Genomic DNA, 17,239 nt, shown 5'->3' with positions numbered 1-17,239 from the left:
GGCTGTGGACCATCGGGGTTGATGGCCCATGCACACTCTGTTCCTCCTTCGGGAGGGACAGGTTCTTTTTCTTCAACCCTAACCCGGAGGAATCAATTCCCTTATCCTAACCCCTAACCCTAGGCAATGCTCGCACCTGCTTTAGAGTGGAGCTGCTAAAGCAATAGCACAATAACATACATGGTACCTAATTTAGCTTCTTAGCATGTTTTATATAAATCTATAATTATAAAATTGTCCTTAAAGTAAAGTTGCAGCTACACCTCAAAAGTACATGCTACTCCCCCTCAGCTAGTTTCTGGAGGATGGCCAGTTAGAAAGGGGTTCTTAAAGAACTTTGGGCTCATACAGTAAATTTCAGTGTGCGGTATGACAGACATGGTATTCGAGAGTCCCATCTGTCCTCTCACGTGCTGTTGCATGGTACATATTTGCTGCTGGCCTCTGTTTTTTCATACTGTACATTTTTACTATATAGTTTACTGTGGACACTGTTAAGTGGATCCTGGAGTAAAACCTTCACGTGATGTTTGTATAGTGGTGGAAATTAAAAATATTGTTGTAAGAACGTAAAAATATCTTAAGAACAGGTTTAAGAGGAATCATTACATTAGCTCCTGTCTCTTTAAGAACTCTTAAAAAAGCCCTTTTTCTTCTGATTGGACACCTTCCGGAAGCCTGCTGAGGGGCGACTCCTGGTGCTTGTGAACTGTATTACTCACTAACAAAGAATTAGTTTTACATTAAAGTTATTTCTCAGTTATAATTTGAGTTTCATCTGGAAATTCCAGAACTTTATTTTTACAGTTTGTGATATTTGTTCAATTGTGTTATTGAATTAGATTTTTTTTTAAACTAAGAATCTAATGTTCAGACGTATTCTGTGTTGTGTTTTAGTATTATTTAGGTAAAGATTTCAGGCTTTCATCTTTGATAGTTTTTGAGATATTCATGTTCAAACATGGCCTCAGTCTCAATGTGCAGAAAAAACAGGCCTGAAATGGGTCGACGGACAATTTTTAAGAAATCTTCAGCCGTTAAAAACTTTTTTTGATGTATGAAACTAAACTTTTACAGCACTTATTATAAATGTTCAAATTTTGTACAGTAAAATTTTGATGCAAATATGAGTCTGTCAAGCAGAAGGCCAAGGTCTGAGATGAACATGTCTCTGTTTGGCCTGCAGGTACTACAGCACCCTGCTCCAGACGCTGCAGGCCTGTGACGAGCAGACGGTGGCGGCGGTGAGGGCCGGGATCGTGTCCCGGTTGGGCCCTGACATGGAGATCTTCCTCCAGCTCATCCAGAACAAGCCCTGCACCGCAGACTCCGGCTCAGCCGCCTACAACAACCCCTCCAGCTGGAGGAACATGCCCGTGTTCAACATCCAACCGGGCTTCAGAGGCCGAGACCCCACTCACCTGTTCGCCAGGAGGTCCGTAGACAGCCAGGAGGAAGAAGACGGAGTTAAAGCCCACGAGTAGTTGACGCAGCTTGATATAAACACACAGCCAGCCCTGACTACGCATACATCAGTTCAGCCACCAACTGACTATAAAAGCAACTTATTATTATAATGCATATTTATTTTTATTAAGTTAATTTATGCAGGAGGACAAGAGGCCGCGGAGGTGAGGAGATGCTATCACGCTGGCCGTGGAGCTCATTTACTCCGTGTTGCTCATCTGTGCTGACTCTGGTTCTGTGTTAGAAATAAACAATGTGATGTGATGGCTTTCGGCTCCTGTCATGTTCTTGTATGAATCCGACTTCCTCTGGGTGGGCAGGGCTTCGGTAGAGTGACAGTGCTGAGCGTGAAGAAATATGAGGCGTTCTGGGTCAGTTTGAAACCTTTTATTGACACTGGAATGAGTTCAGGAAGGGCAACACAACAAAAAAATAGAACCTCAACTTAAAACAGAGGCCATTGAATAAACTAGAACAAAGCAGAGCTGCAAACCTGAACCTCAGCTGCAGCAGTTCAGGAGCAAAGTGGGCGGGTCCCAAGAACTCAACTTCAGGGCGAACAATTCAAGCAACTACCAATGAGGGCACAGGATAGTGGTAACTGACACATGCTAGTGTCTAAAAACACACAAGAGGAAGCTTCGATGTGTACTTCCTGCTCCTGCTCAGTGTGTTCCCTCTGTGTTTACCTTGTCCACTCCTGAAATTTCCAGTATTCTCCGCTTGCTTTGGATTTTGGACTTTGTTTTGTCTGTTTCTGGATTTGTTCATGTGGATTTGACCTTTGTTGTGCTATATCTTCATTCGTGGCCCTTTGATGATACTGATCCTGCTCAAAAATGTAAAAGAATACCAGCTAAACATTTTAAAGTTACATTATTAGGTACTATTAAAGTACTGTGAATACTGTGAGTAATACTGCTTTAATATGATGTATTTTTACAGTGTCATAGTTGCCCCCACCTGCTGTTATTGAGGGAGCAACTGTAACAGTCATAGGTTTTGCATTAAAAATTTTTACAGTTTTGTTCCTATTAGTGAAAACACATAATGAGTGTATTTAATAGAGACCGCCTGGCAGATTGTGGTCACTGAGTAAACAGGGACTCCAGAGTAAATATGACCTTGTGTAGGCGTTTCATCTCCGTGTTTCTCTTACAGTAAATGGACGACCCTCGTCCCGCCCTCAGGGGGCATCTGTAATCACACCACCAGGGTTTTAACCATTACTAGAGCCGCTGGTTCAGGCGTAGACGTGCTACGGGACACTTCTGTCGAGGTTGGTGCTGAAATCCCAGGACGAACTAACGTGTCAGTCCTCTCTGTTTCCACTGACGGTGAGTCATCTGCTGCATGAATGACTACAGGTACCACTGCTGTGACCTTTGACCCCACCAGTGCTCAGTCAGGCTGTTTGCTTTTGCTCTGCTCTATCATTTAACTAAAAATAAAATACTAAAGTTACATGAAAGTGAAAACAAAGTGAAAGCTATAATAAATTTAAAAACAAATAAAGAAATACATGGTGAGTCCAGCTTCTCTAAATCATGCCATAAATGCCATTAATGTATTTCTGTGTTGTACTGATAATGTTATATATTCTTATATTCAATAAGGAATTAAACATATGTCACACAGAGGTGTGGCTTTCCGCTTTCATTAAACCAGGGTTATTATGTTCTAATATTTATTATTATTATTATTGTTATTATTTTATTTAGCTTCAAGTTTCCTTTTTATTTGAGCTCTGATGGAGTTTGTTTGATTGTCTGGTTATAATCACAGACAGTAAGTCTGTCAGATTTAAGACGTGCAGAACAACATAACAGTAACCCAAAGACTCCAGTGGAGATCCCAGCCACACAAACATCTGCACGAAGCCTCTCGGTAAGTTTACAGATGAAACACTGTACAATAAAAATAAAATAAATACAGTAAAAGCAAAAAGATCAGTTCATATCAGTGAGAGGTTAAACAAAAGGAGATGATTCAAAGGCCTCTGACCTTCAACAGCCAGCACACTCTGATCCTGTTAACAAACACAGACTGAACAGCTGTTTGCACAGAGGGTGAGTGGAGCGCCCTCTGTTTTCAATGACGCTGCAGATGTGTTACAGTCACCTAAAGTCATCCTGTCTTCCTTCTCTCACCCCAACCGGTCGCAGCAGATGGCTGACCCTCCCTGAGCCTGCTTCTGCCGGAGGTTTCTTCCTGTTAAACGGGAGTTTGTCCTTCCCACTGTTGCCAAAGTGCTTGCTCATAGGGGGTCATATGATTGTTGGGTTTTTCTCTATTATTATAGGATATACTGTACATTATAAACTGCCTTGAGGCAACTGCTGTTGTGCGCTATATAAATAAAATTGAATTGAATTGAATTGAATTGAAGACTCAGTGACATAATGGTGGTTGAGTTTGGTTTTGTTGTTGCTGCAGAGTGCTCAGAGTGTGGACGTCCCCGTAAGTTGATGCTTAGGACATGATGCGTTTCTGGTCCCTGCTGCTGCTGGTTCACTTCTCTCTGGCTCAGTCTGGTCTGGACTCAGAGAGCACAGACAAAGGTAAGAAGTGTCATGGGTGCTCTGTCTAAATGTGCTTTTGCTGACAAGCACTCTTCAAGAAAAATCAGCCCAGTGTTTGCCACCTACCATCATTCACTCCCAAACACAAACATATTGACACAGGCAGGGCTGGACTGGGACAAAAAATCGGCCCGGGCATTTTGACTAGAGACCGGCCCACCAGGTATTATAAGAAAAGCCATAAAGCCTTTGAATGAAAACAAACGCTGTTGTGACAGTGATGTACACTGTCTTGTTGGTTTAAGTATGATTTCTATACGTTGTACATCAGATAAAAACTTTGGTTGTAAGATTCAGATAATTATTTAATAAAAACCAAACATTTTAAATGAGAATAAGAAAGAAAAGTATTTCTTTGTGCCCCCCTTTCCCTGTTAATGCCCTACCTGCCCCCCTGGCAAAACTTTGCCAGACCCACCCCTTCACAGTAACCAGCTGTCAGCTTCAAAGGATCCTGGTGTTATTTGTCTCTCAGAAACAGTTCATAACTTCCCTTCAACTCATTCATGTCACCTAAAAGGTAAACCTGTTTCTCCATCACCTGTTCAGCTCTGATGATTCAGTAAGGACATCTCCTGGTTTCATCTTCATGTTTCCCTCTCACCACATATCCAAATCGATATCATGACCAGCAGCTTTTACACCTGTGGCTCCAGCAAACATCAGGGCAGAAATGTTGAGAGCGCAAGCAACACATTGTGAGTGAGCGCAAATGCAAAAACTGAGCGACAGGGTCTGCTATTGTGTGTGTGTGTGGATAATAGCAAACACTGAAATACATTTTTTGCACGCAGCAATGAATTTTGTTCACTCAAATTTTTCTTAGCTCAAAATAAATTTCTTCTCAAAATGCAACACTTGCACCTGCAATTCTTCTTACATGCGCTCAGAATAGTGGCACAAAAATAACGCCATAGCCCACCAGAACTAATTCGTCTCAGCCACTGGCCACGTGGCTGCCCCCCCAGGACTCATTCATTCTGGACTCTATAATATTGTTTTCTTCAAAAATAAATCTTTTGAATTAAGGATTAATCGTGGATTTACTAATGTCAGATGGAACTAAATGCTAATTAATGCTCAATTTCAAAACTCAGTATAGACCCTGGTCATGTGGAATCCTTACTGAGAAGGCAATCCTGTCTTTAAGTGATGACGTGACAAATCCTGCTTCCGGGTCTAAAGTAGTCTGCGTTTAATATGGTTTTTGTGTTGTTAACATGTTTAATGTTTTGTATTTTCTTCTATTTAATCTCAAAAAGCTCCTAAAAACAGTCAGTGATCACCAGAGGTGGCTCGAGTATCCAAAAATTGTACTCAAGGTAGCATTACTTTAAAATATTATTATTCAAGTAAAAATGAAAAGTAGTCTTAAAAAAGATACTCAAGTAAGAGTAAAAAAGTACTTGGTGAAAAGACTACTCAAGTAGTGAGTAACTGTTTGAAATGTCCAATTTATTTTTTAAATAAATGCTATCAGACAAACAAAAATAAATAAATATACAAATTTTAGTATTTTAAAAAGGAATATATGTAAAAACATCAACAAATTAAGGCACAACAACAGTTTTTTACAACATAAAGCTTTTTTTCACCAATATCTATGATATTATAATGATATTATATCGTTCAAACGTGAAAGGTAAATTGTTAGAACAATATACTTTTCACGCTATATCACGTTATAACGTGATATGCGTGAAAGTCACTTGGTCTGTTGATTTCTATTCTTCCCATTCCCAGGAGCTGTCTGGCAGAAACTGAGGAAGTCTTTTGCTTTCTTGGCCATGCAGCTCTTTTCAGCAAACTACCACTTTCCCTAACAGCCGCATTAGGGGTGGGCGGTATAAACGGTATTCGGTATAAACGGTATTCGGTAGAAACGATATGAATTTGGCCAACGGTAGAGATTTTGACTATTCTGCTCTACCGCAATAGCGCATGTTGATGGTGTCATCAAGCTGCGCCTGTTTTGGTCAAAGCATCACAGCGGCTGCAAGCAATATCATCTGCAAATTATGCCAGGCGACAGTAATAGCGAAGAGATGAAGCACGTTTTGGAATATGAGTAAAGCCAGAAACTGCACTTCCTCCACAACCGTACTTTTGATTCATTAATGGTGAATTCTCTCACAGCTGCTCTATTCCTATGTTGCTGCAGTATATTAATGACTAACCTTGTATTGTGGATGGATTATCTCAGTTGTTCTCCTGACTGACGTTTAGTCTGTTTACAGCATCCTGCCATGCGATTGCATTTGTCCCTAACCATTGGGAACCCCCACTTTTATCGAGTGGGAAAAAGTTAGCTTCACTGTGTTTATATTATGCTAACATAGCTGTGTCACTAGTGATCATGTAGCACATCATTATATACCAGCTAGTCCAACTTCAGTAACCCTAAAAAAGTCACTGCTGTTTAGTTTTCTGTCTTCATTTATGTCGGGAGTGATAGCAGAGCTGTGTGTTTTAATTTTTTCAAAAATCTCTCAGTCAGAACATGCTATATCATGTTTAAGTGGAAACTAGCGAGCTAACTTCCTGCTAACTTCTAACTCCGTTAAATTTAATAAATTCTGTTTTCATGGATGCCTGGATGTTAAACCTGGTAAAGCAGCAACACTGATCATTTTATCAAAGATGAAAGAATTTAGACAGTTTTTAACTCTCAGTGATGCCACAGTGATCGTTTGACTTTGGGACCTGAAGCGGATGGTTTTGGACCCAGATCACTCCGCGAGGCTCCTGACTATGGTAGCCGTGATGCTCAGACAATCTATCAAGTGGTGCGGCTTCGTAGCTTACCAAAGTGGTACTAAAACATTTTTTTACAGATTTTTTAAGTGACATATACACATAAAATCGGTTCGAGGTCAGTAAGCACAACCAGAATTCATACATAAGGTGCAACGGATTATAAGATGCACTGTTGATTTTTGAGAAAATTAAAGGATTTTAAGTGCACCTAATAGTGCGGAAAATACGGTATACAGAAGAAAAGAAGATATTGCTAAAGATATTGTTACCGCACATGCTTCAAATTATACCGCAATATGGATTTTAGGTCAAATTGCCCAGCCCTAAGCCCCATCCACATGCACCTTCACTCTTTGGTTTAGTCTAGTTTTGAAAGATTATGCCAACTCTCAAAACTAACTTTGTGTGAAACAAATGTTATTAAATGACCAACTTACCAGGTCCCAGATACAATAAAAAGAACTGAGGAGGCAAACAGATGTTCTGTGGTTATTTGTTTACTGCTTGACTTGAGGCAGTGCTTGGGGATCAGGAAAGGGCTCCGAAGCTTGACTGAATGTCAAAAATGGGAAATCCTCCAAAGATAAATGTTCAGATACAGCTCTTGTTGATTCTTTGACTGTCCTGTCTGGGACAGAACTGGGACCTGGGCTGGCACACTACTGGAAAGGCCTGATGTTTAATTGGTATTAGCTCAAAAGCTCTGACTTATCCAATAGCAATACATCTTTCAACATTTTTCAGTGTCAGTAAATTTATTTATCGTCAAACACTTCAAACATTTATCACAATAAAATGTTTGAATTGAACAAGGTGGACACTGGGAATGTCTCAGTAACAATGGAAGGTGTCTGGTGGCAAAGAGTTCTTCACTCTAAACTGATGAGCTTTACCACGTGGTGTCTCCTTACCAGTGATGGCTCCACAGTGGGTACAGCCAGAAATGAAAAAGCTCTATGCTGCGTTTGTCTCCAACACGATAAAAATGCAATGCAAAGCAACAGGAGACCCGGTTCCCGCAATGCAATGGTACAAGAACGGGAAACTGTTAAGGAGTGATCACAGAATCTGAGTCTTTCAGGTGTGTTTCTGGCTGTAAAGTGGAAATTTTAGAGGCACAACCAGATTTTAAGCTTTATTTTATTTTCTGTCTTTACCTGTGCTCAATCTTTCAGATCAGAGAACACACATGGACTCTAATAATGATGTCATTGGTTCCCTCAGATAAAGGGAACTACTTGTTATTTTTCTTCAGTGTCCTTCTATGAATGGGTAACAGTATTCATGTCACCCATGACATGAATACTGTTACGCATTCATACTGATTGTGAATGGTACTGTGACCGATAGAACCAGAACACTCAAAAGTTCATTATTAACATTTTGCTCACAAACTGTTTCACTGCTAAATGTAAAATGCCATTCTCTGGAAAAACACGATGGTTCGTGGATGACTACAGTTAGAAAATCAATCCGCAGGTATGTCCTCCAGGTGTTACTGGTGACATGCTGTTCTCCTTTCTGTGGATATCTAACTCATTCGTAAAGATTACCCCTGTCTTCATCTCCAACCCACCTGTTTCAGAGCATCCTAGCAGGCCCATCCTGCAGAAAGGGCTGCCGGCCGACCAGATGGCAGATGTTGGCAGCGATGTGGTGTTTGTGTGCCGCGTTTTCAGCGACACACAAACTAACATTCAGTGGCTCAAACACATCATCATCAACAACAGCAATTACGGACCGGACGGGCGTCCCAATGTTCGTGTTCTTACAGTACGTACCAACACCACCAAATTCAGCCTTAGACCAGTTTTAGTAATTTTCTTTTGTTAGCTTTATTTTGCTGTGTGACACTCTTTACATCTATAATGAAGGAAGATAAATCTGATCTCCGTCAGAGCCCTTAGAATATGTTTAGTGAAATAAGCAGATCTTGGCTTAATTGGCTAAGTGATGAGGGTGAATTTGGTAGTACACACCTCCCCAATTAGAAGGAATACACTTTGTATCCCGGTGGTTTTCCCAGTGCTGGGAATGAGAATTCTCTACTGGCACATAACTTCAGATCCACATTAGGCCATGTTTCCCTCAGAAAGGAAAAGGAGAAGGGGAGGGCATGTTTGTTGACAGCAAAGGAGAAGGAAAGTCATTTCAAATTGAGGGACTGTGACTGGTAAAGGGAGAGAGCTGCCCATGTGATGGCGTGAAGGAAGGTAGATATATTCCGTGTGCATGTCATAATAAAGCTGCTGTGGCAGAATATACATCAGAAGTCCCCAAAATTTGCAATTTGTCTTCATATCTTTGTTTTTCCTACATGAATAGATTATCCTGGTAGTCTTGGCTCGAGACAGGTGAAAACCCCCCCACAACACTTCAGTCCTGCAGTAATACCAACTGTCCACTATTGGCTGGCATGATGGAGTAACGTGTCAGTCATGTGACCAAAAACTATCAATCAGATGTGCAAATATTTGTGCAGTTATTAACAAAAAACAATAAACAAAAATAAAACCAAACAAATATTATGAATATGAGCAGCTTAAAAACAGAAGAAAACCCTGAGATACATTTCAAAGAAATAAATTTGCTAAACATCATGACACAATGACACATCATGACACAAAGGCGCTTGGCACCCACTGACTAGTTTTAGTCCGCAGCATTCTTAAAACCGCCTGCTCCAGTAAGGAGCTGCATTGGGATCCCTTTCCCAGCACAAGACTCTGATCCAGGAGGTTGGTCTAACAGAGGAGGTTGCTAAGATAGTGTGAGATGAAGGCACATAATCTGCTGCTCCCAAAGGAACAGATCAAGAAAAAAGAAGACTTTCACTCAGGTGTGTCAACCTCTCATAATTTCCAGCCTCTGAAAACTGTGTGAACAGAAATGGGTAAAGTTGAGGTTTTTTTAAAAGACATTTACAATAACAACATATGGGAACATCACTTTTTGAATCATTGTTCTAACAGCTTACTGCCATTCAGGAAACAATGTTCTGCTGGGAAAGCTGTTGAATTATGGACGAAAGCTGAGTTAGCTGACTAGACGTCCGATTCATCAGTCCAGTCTCAGCAACAGGAAATCTAACTGAACTGGAAATAAAGCTGAACCAAATCTTTATGCTTCAATTTATGATTTTGTGTTTTTAAATCCTTATATTTTCTCAGATTTGTGACAGGTATAAAGTACCCCCACACACAGTGTGACACGTTAACAGGTGTTTTATTTCCAGCTGTTTCTGACACGCTTGCATGGCTTTAAAGCTTGCATGGCTTCAAACCACACAGCTCAGACAGGTGATGAAGAACAGCTGTGTGGGTAAGCCTCCCCTGACACCACACTCTGAACCCACTTCTCCACCCCCCTGAGATCACTCTGAAAAATCAGAGTGATCTCAGGGGATCTCTTAGTCTCCTGCACTAGACTGTTGAAGTGGTAAAATTAAAGTTTGCATCCATGAACTGAATTCACTGACTTTGTGAGAGATTTAAGTTTGACTTTTGAGTTTCAGTTTGCTGATGGTGAGTAATTTAACTCAGCTCTGACCTTTGGGGGACACTGATGAAGGATGACACAGATTTTTGTGTGTTTCTCTCTCAGAGTGGTTATTTGAACACAGACAAAGAAATTGAGGTGTTGACTCTGAGGAACATAACCCTGGATGATGCTGGAGTGTACACCTGTCTGGCTGGAAACTCTGTTGGGTTTTCCTACAGATCTGCATCGCTCATTGTCTATGAAGGTACATGAAGATCTGTACAGGATAGAATACAGACATATGATCTCAGATCTCTCCTTCTCTGTTAATATTAATATATTAAGTAAATATTTGTTCTATGATTCAATGAAAGTATTGAATGAGGGACACAAAATGTTTAGAAGTTGTCAGATGACAAGCAAAGAATCTAAACTGGTAGTTAACCAGTTAATGGGACCACTGTTCGGGTTTGCTCTGGCTTACATGGGTTTTTGGAGACAAGGTCAGTCAGTTCATAAACAGTAAAAACATTGAGTGTCACGGCTGGGGCAGCAGTCGTGTGGTGTTACGAGAAAAGGACCCAAAATGCAGGTACTGGCTGGGGTGCGAGTGAGTGTTTATTTAACGTGATGGCGAAGTACAAATACAGGAAATAAGGAACAGGGAGCTACTAAAACCTAGACTGGGAAAAACTAATAAACAAACCTGAAAACATAAGGACACGGGACGATACATGGAGATGACACTCCAACTCCAACACTGAATAACACAGACGAACCAACAAGGAACACAGGCAGGCACCCACTATAAATACACACAAGGTAATGCGGGAATGACACACCAGAGGGGAACACAGCTGAACCTAATTAGACACGACGAGACACAGACCTTCAAAGTAAAACAGGAAATTCACAAGCTGTTCTACAACACTAACTTAGGGGCACGAACAGAGCACAGACGGGAGAACATTAAAACACTAAACACAAGAACCAAACCCTAAGAACTAATACAAAATAAGAATTACCATAAAATCAGAAGAAACTAGAAAATAATAATAAACTCAAAATGCTGGGTCACCGACCCAGGACCATGCCATAGAGCAGGGGTGTCAAACTCAAATACACAGTGGGCCAAAATTCAAAACTGGAACAAAGTCGCGGGCTAACGTTAATATTTATTGAAATATATTTATTCCTCCAGATATAAGAATGAATCTTTTCTTATGGACTCAAACACGTTTTGCTGAAAAATTGAATATGGAACAAGCAAAGCTTAATACTAAACAATATATATATTAGCTGTATAATACCAGTAGGCCAGCTCTAATAGTAATTTGGTATGGCTTCGCAGGCCAAATGCAACTAGTCTGCGGGCCAATTTTGGCCCGCAGACTAGTTGCACAATACAAAATCCACAAAGCAATGTGCAGAACAGGATTCAGAGTTTACAGGGAGGAACTAGGATAGCTTAACAGAAGCTGAGGCAAAGACTGAGGGCCGAGGACCCCTCTGAGTATACAGCAGGGCAACTGGGAGAAGTGAAAACACCTGGGGAACAAGAACAGCCCTAAACGTTACCAAACCCAGCAAGGACAAGAGCCAGGAACCATGGCGCAAATGGAAAACCCATCAGAATTACCACTGTACCAAATGTAACACCTCAGGTTTTTAAGAGTTGTTAGCTCCAAGTGAACCCGGTGCATTTATTTACAGTGAAAAATGTAAAACACAGTTCAAACCAGTCAGGGCAGCTGGAAGGTCTTATACACCTCCCTGCACTTAATCATTACTTTGTGGAGGCATGTAAGGATGACACAAGAGCTCATCACATTTTATATCAACTTTAATCTCAGCTTCACTCAACCCCAGTGACTTCACAAGGTGGCAAAACATCTCCTAGAATCCAAAACATCACTCCTCCCTCTTCCCTTCTCGCTGGGTATGAGTGGAATCCCCTGGTGGTTTGCCACAACTTATTATTAATCTCTGTCTCTCTTCCACAGCATATTTTTAGTTCTGTCTTCTCACCCCAACTGGTCGTAGCAGATGGCCACCCCTCCCTGAGCCTGTTTCTTCCTGTTAAAAGGGAGTTTTTCCTTCCCCTTATCACCAAGTGCTTGCTCACAGGAGGTCAGTTGATGGTTGAGGTTTTTCTGTATTATTGTACGGCCTTTACCTTACAATATAAAGCACCTTGAGGAGGGAGGGGTCTGCAAAATGCCGGATGGCTCTTGCCTAGGGCGCCTAGGACCCTGTTCTCGACCTGGAAGATGGTTTCTTTGGGGTGCAAATTTGTGCTCCTTAAGCATGTTGTGTGTCACAGAAGGCAGTTTTTTATGATCCTCAAAAACGCCGCTAATGAGCTAAACCTGTCTTTCAGTTTCAAAATAGATGGTTTTAATTACATGGTGTTTCCTTCATCAGAGAACATGAAATGTTTTGGTTGTGGTGAAAAAGGCATTTAATTCGACCCTGTTCAGAAAAACCTGGGGAATATTGCACAGGCAGTGAGAAGCTGCACGCTAACCCTCAAGCTGATCCTCTTAGTTTCAGTCTTTGTGTTGAAAAGGTGCATACGCAGTATTAATCATGATGTTTTCCTTAAGTTGTCTCAGAATCACTGACACCGCAGTGGGTGAGGCCGGACAAGAGACACATCTACAGAGTTCCTGTCGGGAAGACGGTGAAGTTTCACTGCCAAGCGACAGGAAAGCCGCTTCCTGCCCTGCGATGGTACAAGAACGGAAAAGAGGTCAGGATGGACCAACGAGTCAAAGGCCTCTAGAAACAACTTCAGCTTGTAAAGCTTTACTTCACCCTTTCTGTATCTTTCTTTAATCTTGCAGATCAGAGACCACACATGGACTCTAATAAAGGAGTCAGTGTCTCCCTCTGATGAAGGGAACTACACCTGTGTGGTGCAGAATGGACACGGGACCCTCCAACACACCTATCAGCTGAATGTAATTGGTAAGATTATCTGCAGCATGTATACACGGCATACAGCATGCGTTATTGCAAAAACCAGATGGTTCCAGTACTTTGGACTGTGTGTGTCGACCATAACTCTGACCTTCGGCGGGTGTGTCCGAACTTTTCACTGGTCCTGTACAACCGCCCACACCAACAAGGAGGTTGCATGACTGATGGAGGCGGTTTGGCCTTAACAAGTAAAAATAAAATGACAGCACTTTGAGAAGTATAAGAGTGGAAATGCTGGAGTGAATAAAGTGCTGATTTGTTGTAGGGTTGTCCCAAGGATATTCTTTGTTTAAACCGCATTAAAGCTCACTGAACAAAGTCAATAACAATATATCAAATATACCTAACATTAAAATGTGACCATGTGAAAGAAACACAGAACTCCCTCCAAATCTGAGATTGCAAATATAACCACATAAAAACTCAATATCACTAAACTATGGCACAGTGAGCTTTAGTAATAACATTAATGCATTTTCTAAGTACTTACTAAGTGGACAAACATAACGTCAGTAAACTACAAAACGTACAGAGTTTCATAAAGACTTTATCCAGACTGAACATCCTCATGTTGCAGGCAAACAGAATGGCTATCTGTCTCCTCCTGCTCTCTGTGGACATTAGTCGTTTGTATGATCTTGCATCATGCTAACCTTAAACCTTGTTTTGTTACAGAGCGTTCTCCTCAAAAGCCAGACCTGCATGCTGGGCTGCAGGGTAACCGGATCGCTGTTGTTGGTAGTGATGTGGAGTTTGTGTGCGCAGTGATTGGTGACCCACAGCCTTACATACGGTGGTTGAAACACATCGTGATCAATGGCAGCAAAGAAGACATAGACATATTTCCCTTTGTTCGTCCTCCCAAAGTACGTACACCACAATCAGGCAGCACTACAGGCTTATGTTAGTATTATTTTATGTCTCCAAAGTGTTTTGAAGCTAGATTAATGTTATTCTGGTCCATGGTGGGGTAAGGGTTAACGTCATCAAACCGTGATCTTTTCCTAAACCCAAGCTTGTAGTTTTTGTGCATGAGTGTAACAGGGAGAAAAAATGAATGGGAATGAAGGTCACAGACTGCAGCTCCAGCTTCAAAGATGCACATTTTCTGTCATCACATCTGCAACCACTCGAGTGAAGACTGGAGCTGAGCTGTCCTCTGCTTTGTGGCTGGGGAGGGTACCGGGCAGGCCTGACACATTCAAACATATAAAAAAAATACCATTTATAGGCAACGGTCGGGAAGATCAACAGCTGCAACTTCCAGAATTAGAATGGTATTTCGAGGATGGGACACTGAGCCCAAATAGGACAATTTCTATTAAATTGTCCTATTTGGGCTTAAACCTCTCTATTAAAGAGGTGTCTTATTGGAGCTGCAACATCAACCCTCAAACCACCTGGTGGACACCAGAGATGCAGTAGAAGGAGTCCTATCAAATTTTAGTTAGCTTGCGAGCCTCTGGAGGCAGCTGACATGTATGGGAGGGTAGAGTATAGCTTTGGGTGTCACTAAAACAAAAACTCACATGTTGGTGAAGCCATGAAGCAGGACATTTAGTCGCTCTCAAACCATCCAAAGATCAGCTGCTGACCTTGTGGTGTCCTCCACCTTTTCTGTGGAGGAAGGTGAGGGGACAAGGGTGACAAATCACCTATTAGCAGTCAGATGCTATGCTGGTGTACTGGCAAAGACTCCACCTGTTTGCTCAAATTCAGATTCATCGGGAAGGCAGGGATGAGAATCAGCACCTCCAAATTTGACGCAACAGTTTTTATCTAGAAGATGTTGGATTGCCCACTCTGGTTAGTTTCCTTCCAAACCAGAGTAAAGTGAAGTAGGGCATTCCTAGAGGGCTTGGTGGAATGTCTGCTGTGCTGGGTGAAGGTAAAGCCGTCGATTTACTTGTTAATCTATATTTTTACCATGATCTGTGATGATGAGCTGTGGCATTGGACCAAAGGCATAAGAGTGCAGACAAATGTGGTGGAAAAGAACTCCCTCTGAAGGATGTCTCGGCTCAGGAGGGTTCCAGAGACGATGGATGGGCAGAAGTTAAGACTTGTATAATGTGTTACAGTTTACTGCGCTCTTACCTGCATATCACCACGATATGCCACTAAACCATGGGATTACTTTTCCTTTCCCACACATGGACCGAGTCTAGTCCCGTACTAAAAGAAAAGTAAACTAACTGGCGTAAACTGGCCTTTAGTGTCACACTCTTAAAGTTCTCTCAGACTCTTGACCCAGTGTTTAGAGCTGTATCGACCAGCTTTGATTGGAACTTTTTGAGTGAAACATGTTTGGGTGATATCCATGTCCGTCTCCCTCACAGGTTGAGGATCTGAATACGATGGATTATGAGGTAGAATTGCTGCTGACTCTGAGAGATGTAACTCTGGCTGATGCTGGAGAGTACACCTGCCTGGCAAGCAACTCTGAAGGAGTCTCTCGTCACACTGTATGGCTCATAGTGATCGATGGTATGTGACCTCATCTCTCTCTGTTCACCTGTTCATGTCCACCTGGTCTCTGGTGAGCTGCTTCTGGGTAGGATTATGGTTAGGGTTTCATGTTAACCACATGCTGGTTACCTCCCAAATCAAGTCATTTTGATGCTGTAGTTCTTCTATTATAAAATAAACGGGCAGACAGGAAGCTAACCCTGGAGATGTTAAATCCTTATTATTTGTGTTGTAATTTGATAATGGCGTAAAACAAAGGCCTAATTTTTAGAAAATACAAGATATTAAATAAGGGCTGTTAGTTTATTATGAGTTAATTTTACAGACTACCCAAACTAATTACCAATTAGAAAGAAATAACCAATCATTGGTAGCTACATCACATCAACATTGCTAATGGATGCCTGTATAATAGAGGGTGTGCAACGATTATTTCCCAGAGGGCAATTCTGTTTAACTGATGTTTGGATTGGGGTGGGATCAGTCCTGACTCTAAACACTGATCTGTGGGCCGACCTGTTCAGTGTTAAGCAAACACTGCGTTAGGGATAAGGGAAAAGCACTGCTGACGCTTTCCCCTATGGTTTCACGATAGTTGGGAACCTTTTGTTACATTTTAATGGAGGTGGTAATTCCCCCCAAAATGGCATTTCTCTTTACCGAGCTTATCATACCTTACACAGAGAGCGTCATCTCTCAGACGAGGGAGCCCTCAGCTGTGAGATTTCTGTGAAGCGAGCAGATCTGGTTTTAAATGCTTTTCTCCTTGCTTCACTCTGCAGAAGCATCGCTGCGGCTCCTCCAGGGGTCTTCTCCAGTCCACTGCTCTTCAGCCCACACATGTCAGCACTGGACCTAGTTTATGTCAGTGGTCCTCAAGTTCTGTTAAAAAGTCAGTTGTTTATCTTCAGTTCTGGTGGTGGATGTTCAGAGTTTCAGATAATAATCTCAGCACAGTCATCCATGTGAGCCCAAAATTCAGACAGTTGCAGTCATTGCTGCAGTTTTCAGACTTCACCTGAGCGTTGAAGCCTCCTGCTGTCTCATGTGTAGCTGCTGGTGGATGGATGGAGGTTTGTGCTTCGCTGATCTGGATTCTGCAGCTCTTCTCTGACTACATTTGACCTCTTTCACATTGGCTCCTTTATGTGTAATGACATGTGTTATAAGAATAAATTTCATTTGATGCTTTGTTTACTGTGCATCGTGTTTTTTTAAAATCACCCTCACAGATTACTAAAGGAAACTCACAAACACTGAATGATCCTCTCATTGATTACCACTTTACTGACAGCATTTATACCAGTAATCAATAATCAATAATTACCTAATAACCCACATTCGTCCAAAGTCTCATTCTCAGGACTCTTTAAAATGTAAAGAGAACATTAGAGATCTGATATCGATCTGCAGCAGATCCTACCGATAGGTAGCTAAAGAACAGCACATTTATCGACTTCTGATCACAGATATTATTGATTATTGGAGGAAACTGCTTCACT

At 41.6% G+C, this 17,239-nt stretch overlaps 1 protein-coding gene across 5 annotated transcripts; it reads left to right on the top strand.

Annotated features, from left to right (window-relative positions):
* The first annotated feature begins 2,669 nt into the window (after positions 1–2,669).
* LOC146515997 (fibroblast growth factor receptor 1-A-like) lies at positions 2,670–16,931 on the top strand. 5 transcript variants are annotated; one of them, XM_085164783.1, is made up of 10 exons: positions 2,670–2,804; positions 3,253–3,354; positions 3,904–4,028; positions 8,392–8,579; positions 10,410–10,551; positions 12,893–13,038; positions 13,133–13,256; positions 13,944–14,134; positions 15,608–15,755; positions 16,520–16,931. In XM_085164783.1, the coding sequence occupies exons 3-10, from the start codon at positions 3,947–3,949 to the stop codon at positions 16,594–16,596; spliced, it is 1,098 nt and encodes a 365-aa protein (XP_085020909.1). In that variant the 5' UTR covers positions 2,670–2,804; positions 3,253–3,354; positions 3,904–3,946; the 3' UTR covers positions 16,597–16,931. The 5 variants fall into 5 exon arrangements, with proteins under 5 accessions (XP_085020909.1, XP_085020911.1, XP_085020912.1 ...); XM_085164785.1 differs by having other exon boundaries at positions 2,670–2,834; XM_085164786.1 differs by lacking the exon at positions 3,253–3,354 and having other exon boundaries at positions 2,670–2,834.
* The last annotated feature ends 308 nt before the right edge of the window (positions 16,932–17,239 follow it).

This window comes from Neolamprologus multifasciatus, chromosome 7, assembly GCF_963576455.1.
Source record: "Neolamprologus multifasciatus chromosome 7, fNeoMul1.2, whole genome shotgun sequence".
NCBI lineage: Eukaryota > Metazoa > Chordata > Actinopteri > Cichliformes > Cichlidae > Neolamprologus > Neolamprologus multifasciatus.
The sequence above is the reverse complement of the archived record's forward strand: the minus strand, read 5'-3'. Positions and strand labels throughout refer to the sequence as shown.

What these genes read in the sequence shown, in the direction of transcription:
- LOC146515997 (XM_085164783.1), top strand. Translation starts at nt 3,947, where the DNA reads ATGATGCGTTTCTGGTCCCTGCTGCTGCTGGTTCACTTCTCTCTGGCT. An exon ending in CCAATGTTCGTGTTCTTACA is followed by an intron (nt 8,580 to 10,409) that starts GTACGTACCAAC and finishes TTTCTCTCTCAG; the next exon opens with AGTGGTTATTTGAACACAGA. An exon ending in GGTACAAGAACGGAAAAGAG is followed by an intron (nt 13,039 to 13,132) that starts GTCAGGATGGAC and finishes TTAATCTTGCAG; the next exon opens with ATCAGAGACCACACATGGAC.